The sequence below is a fragment of the Opisthorchis viverrini genome (assembly GCF_000715545.1).
Source record: "Opisthorchis viverrini unplaced genomic scaffold opera_v5_587, whole genome shotgun sequence".
Taxonomy (NCBI): Eukaryota; Metazoa; Platyhelminthes; class Trematoda; order Opisthorchiida; family Opisthorchiidae; genus Opisthorchis; species Opisthorchis viverrini.
In genome coordinates this window covers 120,761-131,307 of record NW_008752245.1, presented here as the reverse complement: position 1 = coordinate 131,307, position 10,547 = coordinate 120,761, and the positions used below count along the sequence as shown (strand labels likewise).

The 10,547-nt window shown below is 41.6% G+C and overlaps 1 protein-coding gene across 1 annotated transcript; it reads left to right on the top strand.

Annotated features, from left to right (window-relative positions):
• Nucleotides 1-1,224: 1,224 nt before the first annotated feature.
• T265_15540 (hypothetical protein) lies at nucleotides 1,225-10,287 on the top strand (the record flags this gene model as incomplete). Its single annotated transcript, XM_009178548.1, has 5 exons — nucleotides 1,225-1,353; nucleotides 2,920-3,464; nucleotides 5,476-5,591; nucleotides 8,393-8,627; nucleotides 10,139-10,287. Coding segments are annotated over 3 exons (450 nt in total), but the record flags the coding sequence as incomplete, so codon positions are not given.
• Between the last annotated feature and the right edge of the window lie 260 nt (nucleotides 10,288-10,547).

Here is a 10,547-nt window from a genome sequence, read left to right as displayed (position 1 = left end):
TTTCCAGCATTCAGTTTGGCATTATTTGGGGAGATAGGAGAACGCAACGCGGTCATTCTCCAGACGATATTTCAAGCATCGTTGACGAATACGCGTAGCTCAGTCATCCGTTTGCTTTCGATTTTTATAATGCCCTGGTTTCGTCCCTTATGTCCTTTTTCCCTTTTTCAACTTTATTAATGAGACTGTTATACCCATCCGTTTTGTTTAGGAAATTTTTTGAAGCCTTCTTCTTTTATCGCAATTTTCGACAAATTTTCAAAAAGGCACACAAATTTCGGTTTCTTCTAATCAAATTCAAACTAAAACCTTTTATTGGATTCTAATCATCAATTTTTTGCATACTCGACTGAGCCTGATTCTGTTTTATTTCCATTTGTGTAATGATATCCATCCAACCTACCGAATTTATTTATTAACCAATTGTTTAATTCTGCCCGTCATTTCAAACTCATATCTGCGCCGAAATTTGATTATTGCTAGAAGAAAGCATGGTCTGCCTAGCGAACTCCTGGTCTTCCCTTCTATTGTTTTTCATCTTGTTACATTTTTTGAACTTCTAAATGATGCTGAATTATTTCTTGCAACTTTCTTCGTAACACTAAATCGCCAATGGCTCTCATCATGCAGAACGTGACATATTTGTTTTGTTTTCCTATCTTAAGTATGTTCGGATTTCTTGCATAATGACCGTCTAAATTTTGCGACCGTCCACGAGTCTCATTGTTTTGCACGATGCCGCTTTTTGTCAAAATATCGAGCTCAAACTTCTTGTTAGGTGCTGGGCTGTACTGTTGTTAAGTTTATCACTCAGTTTCTTACTCTTTCTTAGATGTTTCTGTTCTCTATAATGGCCTATGTTGAATCGCTTGCATGGCAACCCAACTCTACAATGCTGAATTTAGTATCTGCGCCACTACACTCATTCGGCCATATACTTCGTTTTTGTTCAAACCTACTGAGTTTCCAATTTCTTCTCTTCAGTGGGGAAAGTGGTCGGTGAGTTGAACTTTGAATTTAATTCAAGAACGCGTTTGGCAAATATGGGTAAGCGGGACCCCGAATATATGTGAAGATGCACATATATACTCAGTGTTCCTTGAGAGGAACCGCTCAGCTAGTTGGCATACGCACATAGTTTGTGCAATTTGTGTGGTTTATATAGATCACTAGCCAGTTTAGTGCTCGATCACTGAGCTCAATCATCTGAAAGCTCCGTAAGAGTTTCACACTTTCAGGATGAACTAGCTTCAATCGAAGCCATCTTCCTAAAGCCTCGAGTATTTTCAACTTTCCAGCTGATTTCTCCTTTATGTACTCCCCATCAAGGTGATGCTGGGACGTCAACTGCGAGTAAGTAGTGCAATTCATTCCACCAGGGAATTTTTATTGAACCGCAAGCGTCCAGCTAGCAGCCTGTTTAAAATATGCATTCTGTTGTAGACAAACTCCGACAGATAGAACGAATATTATAAAGGCAATTCCACTGTATTTTGCACCCCAAAGTTCTTAAGCAGAATGAAATTTCGAACAGGCTGAGAGCTGCAGCAACAATACCATGGGTAGATTAACACGGTGAAATTGCTGATTGGGTTTTGCAGACATTTGGCTTGACATGCTGCTGAGTAACATTTAGTTGGTTACTGAAGCTTTTTCTGGGGTAATAGTGCTGGCAACACTATTGACAGGTTCACTTCCCAGTCACCTCCTTTGGCCGCCAGCCTCTCCTTGATCGTTCGGTTATTGGTTGGGTTAGACCACTTGTTTACATGTTGTACGGTGCCATTCTTAACCGCCTGATGCCCATCCTCTGCAAGCAACTCCTAAACTCTTCGCTGTCAAAGCAAGGCTCCTGATCAATTAGAATTATTTTTATCATCCTTTGGTTGGTCATGGTGTGACGCGCTACCACCCCGCTAATCGTCGTCACCCGTTGACTTGGAACGGATCTCACCTTGCCCACCGCTACAGGTGTTCAGTCACTTTAATAGTATATTGATTTCCGATGTCTGTCACCAGAGGGAACCTATGACCTCAACGGACCATTGCTTGCCGGTTTCTGGTACAAAGATGGCTTCCATAGGATGTGTTGCATAGTCTTATCCACTTCCATTAGTTGGCACCGCTTACGCCAATAGCGATCATTCGATAAACATAAAAGATCCATTGAATGCTAGCTGTCAGCTGTGTAAGACGTGTATTTTTGGATAACGGAAACCATCCAGTACTATAACGCTATTAAAAACTCGGAAATTCAGAAGCATATGGTATTCCTGGAGAGCGTTGTCATTTCCCCAAGGTGATACAAAAATCAGGTTACGTTATCATTCGTAGGCACATACAAACTACAACATGCAGCTAATGAAATTAAACATCTCACATTATTGTCTTTTCCTATAAACAGTGTCGTTTCGGTACAGGGGGTATACTTTCAACTTCAGCCAGAAGCTGCTGCGCTGCTTTGCCATTACCAGGTTGATACCAACTCCAGTATAAGTAGAGAGGTAGAGGTACAGACGTCAGGAAACTGCCGGAGAATAGCTAAGACGGTCAGGTGAATTGGGTCAGATATTACTATCAAAAGTGATGAACTAGCCGCCCTCAAATCCCCTAATGTGTATTTATATTTATGCGCGGCCGTGAAAACCACAAACTGTACAAATATTCTCGACATAAGACAATTTTCGGATCGAGAAAGAATATCGGCAGGCATGAGTACACGAACTGGCAAAAATACATAAAGAAATTCTAGAAGGTCGGATTTTGGATGGTAGAGAATTTCCTATATTCAAAATTGCCCTCAATTCGTGTGTTTTCTTTAATCTCTCAAACAACTGCCTAATGAATATGACGAAATTTTCGTCTGGCTTGGTAACACCCTGCATAACTGTTTCCACATTACTGATATTCTAAACAAAGTTGTATCATGACTCTGTTTTTTTATAGACTTAAGCCCAAATATTTTCAGCCTATATTTATTCGCAACTCCCGTGAAACGTTGCTAATAGACACATGCCGATGATAATCTCATTATCGTGGGTGCAACATTTTGTAGAACGATTCTCGTCCCAAGTGTATTTCTACCCTATTCAAGCATCCTTCTGCTACAGTCATGTTTCTTGGAGTAACAGCTTGTAAATTTGGTCTAATGCAAGTTAACTCAGGCTGTCTGTTAGAACAGACGCCAAATAGGTCCACTGAGCCCAGCGAACGTTCATCCATCTATTATTCAAAAAGCTCAAAGACGGTGCTACCAAGTTGCCCCGGCAGATAATCGGTATAATTCACAGCCCATTAATCTCATTCTGTGCCTAACAAATCTAACTACATTGGTGGCAAAGGATCTAAGGGCGAACACGGAACGAATTTCGTAATTGCAAGTTCCGTCGTGTTCTGTCCGACCAAGTACTTCACCTATTTTTTCAGTCAAACAACAGACCACGCGGAGACCCAGTCTTCACAAGGTATTCAAACAAACCAAGAACTCGAACACTTTTGTTTGGAAGATGTAATGCACTAAATGCGACATCAGCCTTATCAGTCATCACAGTGCTGAATAGTCGCTCCTGACAATCGTTTAGTCGGCCGTTAACAGCCAAAGGTCTCAAGAGTGAAAATTTCTCAGTTTGACGATATGCTGACTGCTGACGATTGTCAAAAAAAATTATTCAGCATATACTAGTTAAACAGCACTCTTGTAGTGCCCCAAAGAACTGCAGTGGGTTAAGCGAGCTAGAGTTAGACTGTGGGTGCGCTTCAAGCAGCGGTCGCCGGTCGTCGGATCACCTTTCCCCGTACATAACTCTCATAACAAAATCTCAATATGCACGAACAACGATTTCACACCAAATGCGTAGCCACCCAAACAACATCTTCTCTGTCCACAGGCAGCCTCTATTTTCTGGATCTCACTTCCAGTCTGTCTAACCACACGGCGGTTGTTCAAGTCTATAACCTAAAAATTCAACCCCACTTCCAGTGGTAGAGGCCAATATTTACCACCGAATACGCGAACAACACCCAACACATGTGGTTTGTCTCTCAGAGATTGCAGCTATCTTGAAATCTGCCTAGATAGTAGTTTCAGTAGTTTCACTAATTTTTTAGACCCATTCAGCTTTCCTCTGATGTGTTATCAAACGGTGAACTCGATAAAATCGACGTTCGGTTTCCAATATAGCTTGTAATGGAGCGGCAAAAACCGTTCGTCAACTAAACAGGTCGTTAGATGAGCCAGTTCACCATAAACGCAACGGACTAAATATTTTGGTGTGTGTGCCGGTGGATACTACTTTGAATCACCGAGGCCTCCGCGCGCTGAAGTCGGAATGGTCGAGCATCCTTTGCAGTTGGTGCAGGTGCAGATCTTTCGTCATGGTGCTCGAACGCCTTTACACCACGTTCGATCCCCCAATGTTGATGATGCTTTTTGGACCCCAGATTTAATAGATGACCTACCACACATGTGTTTTCCTTTTACAATCATGGATACGTGCTCCGAAGAGTTGATCGATGTGTCACAGGTTTCATGTTTGCCTATCCCATTCAGGTTCACCGGGTGGCCTGTATAAGGGTGAGCTTATCAAGCGTGGTCAAGATGAAACGTTTGCCTTGGGAAGGCGTTGGAAATGCTCATCTTTCATATCCAGTTCACTCAACCAGGAAGAAGTCTATTGCAGATCAACCATGATAAGACGAACGATAAAGTCACTTCGCTGCCTGCTTGCTGGACTGTTTGGAGAGAACTTAAGAGAGAATCCAAGGGTTGAGCTTGCTGTTATGAATGTGGAGCCGCTTGATAGGGAATACCTTTTTCCGAATCCGATTATTTGTAAATCAGTGGACCGTTTTGCTAAGGACGACATGTCAGAATGTCTTAATTCTGAGAGCCATCAACGGGTTGAAGCAAAAGTCGAAAAGTGTCTTCGGAGTGAAAAAGCTTTACGACGATTTTCGCCCCAGATAGTTGAGGTTTCAGTAGAATTTCTGACATACTGTTACGGCGTTGTCGGGTCAACTCATCTCTGGACCATCCACCTGCTTCTCTTAAGGATAACGGAAATTTCAATGTAATCAAACTCCTTTCATTTGTAAAATCACACAAGTTGCTTTTCAGTGGCACTTAAAGTCCCGACTGCTGATAACAGAGACCGTCAATCCGTTTGGTGTAAGAATTTGTGCACGATGGCTGTCGCGTGCAGCACCCAACAAATAACTGAAAAATCGTAGGATCTCAACATCTGTTCTATCGCTCACCGATACACTTATGTTTATTAGCACAACGAAAAACTGATTAGCTTAGTGGAATGTCAATGAGCTTGATACTTTCCCCCAAAAGTTGACTTTTTCAATGTTTATTCTATTTGATTTTGTTTGTCTGGATTCCAACACAGGGATTTTCTAATCTTTGCCTGTTCCATAGTAGTTCATCGTACTAGAACAGACATCTCCTAATTTCTATTCCATCCATTGCAGATATTCGGGTTGAAGGGATACTGTACAAAAATGGAGCGCCGCTAACCTGGATGTCAACTTATGGTGATACAACATCATCAGACTTCTCTGACGTGCAAAACGCAGTCTGTGGCTCAGTATGTCAAATGCAACGATACACTGCCATTATATCTTAATTGTGACAGGCAGTGTCTGTTCAAGAAGAGTATTGATCCAACCTTATAGAAAAATGAAACAAGCTCTTCCACGGAAAGTGACCTAAGCAAACTTAGTTGAGGGGTGATAAAATAATGTACTCATAAGATAATACTGACACTTTTTTCAGACACTTTGTTCGAGGGACATTTAAAGATGCGGACAGGTAGACCTAAAAATTGAAAACAGTTGGAGGGTTAGGTATGCCAACTCAAATTTAAAAGAGGCGATTTCACTGAATACATGGATCATTAGTAGTGTGGAATACGCTATACCAATAGAAATGCTGTGGCCAAATTGTGACATGTGCATCACTGCGAGGTAGTAGGATTCTGTGTAGAATGGAGTAAGAAGGGCAACAAAACAGTTCATGTGAACATGTCATGTTTGTTGAGAAATTTTTTAGATGACATTCTGGAACGCACTGCTTTGGGCAGGCAGTGTAATGTAAGACGGACATAAGAAGACTTTCCAAGTTAGTCATGGGTTTCTGGAGGCCACAATCGATCGAACCAAGTTTACTGCAGAAATAAATGAGATATAACTAAAAGGACGCTGTTCTACAGGTAAACAACACCATCCAATCGCTACACCCAATATACAGGCTAGTATTTAACCGTATGAAGTTTACGATGTCCAATAACAAATTCCCAAGCGACAGTGAGACACATTATTTGCGGTAGACTATTTCGGAGTCACCAGATGAACAGGCTCTTCTTTTAATACGTTATTTTGTCTGTTATGTTATACAATATATGTATATTATATGTTCTATATTTTATCTGATGTGCATCCTCAATAGCTTAGTGGTGTTTGGCAGACATAGCATTTATGATGTCTGACCTTTGATAGGTATGAAAATACGACAATCCAACTCAGAACCTACCAACTTGCTAGGAGCAATCCGCAATGAATTCGTTCAGGTCGTCCTGCAGTGCTTACACTCATAGTCATGCTTGAATTTTTCCGACCTGCTTTACTGCAATCTCTGTGATAATAACCGGGCTTTCACCAGTTGCGTGGAGGTTGAAATGCGGAAGTGTTTCCCCCACAAAAGTGACCCCATTGCTTAGTTTCGAAGCGCTCCTTTTGCGTTTAAACCCTACGAAAGTGTCTTGAGGAAGATTTTGAAGATGTCTCTTAGTGATACACTCTTCATAAGGTTTCTGAAAACTAACAGCCCACGATCGGTTTCGCTCATTAGGTGGGCTTAGTCTGTGGGTCTGCAGTAAACACATTTTTTGCACAAATTCAGCGAAACACACTCACAAACGTCATAAATGAAAGATTCACTTAGGTTTCCGATATACATGTCATCAAAATAGAATTGGTGTACAGATGATTGTATTTCGTTGATATAACCAACTTTAATCAGTTCAGCTTAAGCTTATTTGATTGACTGCGTCAATGGTTCAGTATGCAGCCACTGTATTGGTTAAAACGTTCAAAATAACGGCGTCGGTATTCTTCTGTGAAAATTAACACTGAACTGCCTTCAGTCCTCCTGTATTGCTACAATTTCGACACCAGAAAGTTTTTGTGGATATCCCACTAACTGAGCACAGATAAGATGAGATGGTCGGGGCCGACAAAAACGGTCTCCAGTGGACATCACAAATCCACAAAGAATCCCATTAAATTTGGCTTGGTGCCAAGTAGACGGGTTCTTATTCTCTTGAGGAAATGTATGTACGTTTATATCCCGGATATCGTTGAGCCGCGCAAGGTGGAACATTCGATGTGCTAGCTTAAGTCAGAATGCAGGCGATCAAATCATATATATGACATTTCTACTTAGGGGGGGCTAAACCAGACTGAACACATCTACTGAAACAAGCCAATACCTAGACACCCTAGTGGTTCTGATCCAACTTTTCAAACTTTAGAGTAAAGTAACATTCTAGAAGTAAAATCAAGTGTTTTGAATAAGTTCAGAAATCACTACAAAAGACAGAATATGATGGGCATCTATTCTTCTCGGAATGTGTGGCACACGGTGATATAGCTCTTCTCTCCAGTGTCATGTCCAAAGATTAAACGGCTTCGGATAAAACAATTTTCATATAGTGGTCACTCTTGTATAAATCTCATTTTGTTAGGTTGTTACATGCGTCGCTTACGAAAAAATCATGTTTTTGCCGTTCCGAACAAACGATGCATGCCCGTGTGCCATTTACTTGACTACATAGGTAAACAGTGTAGGGAGGCTTGATGCAGACGTTTTGCCTTCGGGTCTTTTCAAGACAGAAGGAATCCTTCAAATGTACTTAACTTGTAGGGTGAAAGTGTATAAAAAATCATCAAGATACCGTTTCTGCATCCAGTTGAGGTTTCTAGTGAAATATGGGAAACTTGGGAAGATGACTCGCCAGTCAGTTCTTGGTCAATAGCCTCCAAAATACAACTGCAATTCTGTGTTTCCAGAGGCGCAACCTTAGTGTCTGTGGCAAGTGCCCTGAAATGCGACGCCTATCGTTGACTGTGGAAATAATTTTCGCTGCCACAGATTTTCCACAGATTCAATTCTAGGACTTTACTGAACACTTCTCAAGTTAAGAGGAATTCACTTCTGATTAGTGGCTTCAGATGGTTGTATCCAGAGTCATATTCCGCCACCTCAGTAGGACTTACTGCATGAAACTTGGCTATTTTATAAATACTGTAAAATGGGTAAACATTTGAATATCAAAGCTGAATTTAACATGAACTTCCAAACAAAGACACTGTGTTATCTCTCCTTCAGTTATTGAATGCCATTGCAACATTTTTGCCCACTGTGGCTCCTGCGTGCAAGCTGGTGTACCTCTATGAAGGTTCCGTTTATGCCGTGGCCAACCTGGAATTTGAAAAAGACGCTCTACGAGCGGCAGGCATTTCTCCCGGAAGCGCATCATTTATTGAACAAATACGTACTGCTGTTGATGCCTATGTTGATCCGCAGCAAAATGCACAGTTTCAAGCTCCGGTTACCGTGCGAGGTGAGTCATTGTCCCCAGCACATACTGATGAGATGAAACTCATTTACAACATGCTGGCTGTTTGACACCTGTTCCTGAAATGTAGGGGATGTATCTTCATGCAAATACCTTAGATATCGCAGGCTTGTGCGAAAGGACGCTGTGATGCCAAAAGGTAGCTCTTGCTGAAAGCTCTTATGGTATATACCTTGTCACCTGTATCCGCGAAGTGAGCTGGAATGGCCTCATTGCTGAATTCTTGGCAGTGAAGTAAATGGTATCAGCATTTCTCCTACTTGCGGGTGGAAAACATTCTTGCCGAATATCTAATTCAACATGTGTTACAAACGCATCCCAATTAGCGAACGGTGTTCGATGTGTTCAACTTTGGCAGTTTATGCCTAATTATGGCAATAACCGAGTAGCGGATAACGTAGCAGAGTAATTAGGCGGTGAATCGCGTTGTATATGACCTTCAAGACGGTGTTTTCCCCGTAAATATCAACTCCGTTGAGTAAACTCTATCCTTTCTGCTTTGAGAATCGGAAAACTTCTAACACTGAATCATTCCGAGTAACCGTTCTTCGTAATCCAGCTAAGCAAAACTAATAAGCTACTTTTTCCAGATATTCAGTTAGGTTCTAATTTGTTTTTAACATCGAAAAACTGTAAAAGACGTAACGAGGAATATTTCAGGTTTGCTTTCGTCACGTCCTATATTGAATCACGCCATCTGGTAACCGGAAGTGTGGACAACCACCTGGTTGCACCCCCTCCAACAGGAGAAACCGAAAAGAGTTAATACCACCACCAGGGACATCTCTCAGAAGTAACTAAACACCTAAACAAAAGAACGACAACTTTCATTTCGACAGCTGATGCCCTGCCATCAAAGCCAGTATTTTTAACTTCGACTTTGTCCTGTAAGCAATGTCCAATCTGTGTTACAAAGCCTGGAAGCACATTACGGTTTTCTGATCCTTATTGGAAGTAATCAGCATAGCGCGCCTCACAAAGCTCCAAGGGATTTTGGACCCCAGACCACAAGGTTGGTAGTTTAAACACGAGCGGCTAACCAACCGTGACAAAGCTACACTTAGATGGGATATTTAACCACGGAACCTGCATCGCGTTGTCACCTGTTAAATGTTTCCTCAGGTGATGATTTCTGAGAAGGACATTTCACTCGTTTTGTGAAATAACTGTTCTTCTGAGCTGAGGTTGAGGGTATTTCGAGGAGATTTATTTAGGTCTCATGAAGATTTCTTCCTGTAATTCTGGTGTATTTACGCTGAAGAACCCAAAGCACTGTCCAGACGTTTAAGCTTTATGGGAACTCACCAGCAACGCGTATTATGTAAAATTCGGCGAGTCTAGAACTCCTGGCCTGTTGCTTTTTATTTCTGGTGGAGGTTATCTTAATGAGGCTACCACCGATTTATGTTTGAAATGGCGGGTCTCCCAGTACATCTTTAAAGATGTGACCGCCAAAAGCTTCTTTTTTTCGTTTAAAGTGCCACTGTCTTTAACAGGTGTCTGTGCATTCGCTCACATATGTCCCTTACCACGCTTCTTTACACCCAGCCAACGCACCGGCGAAACAGGCAGGTCTGGTACTCGCTCTGATGGCGCTGCTTACAGTCTTCATGATAGACATCCAATGATGGGGATGCAGCAAATGGTAAGCTCATATAATACATTGTGGGAAGTTTTACTTGCACATAATCAAACATCTAACGTATTCTCCGCAATTTGCAAATTTTTTCACATTCAAGGAGTCCTATAAATTATTCATTAGGATGTGATCAAGAGATGCTGGATGTTTTCTGCCATCAATGATGAAACTACATCCAAAACTACTGCGTAGTGTTCAAAGTGTCACCATGGTTTGTCATAATTTTCCAGGAAGCGTCTCAACATGGCTCATTCGAGCCTAAGAAA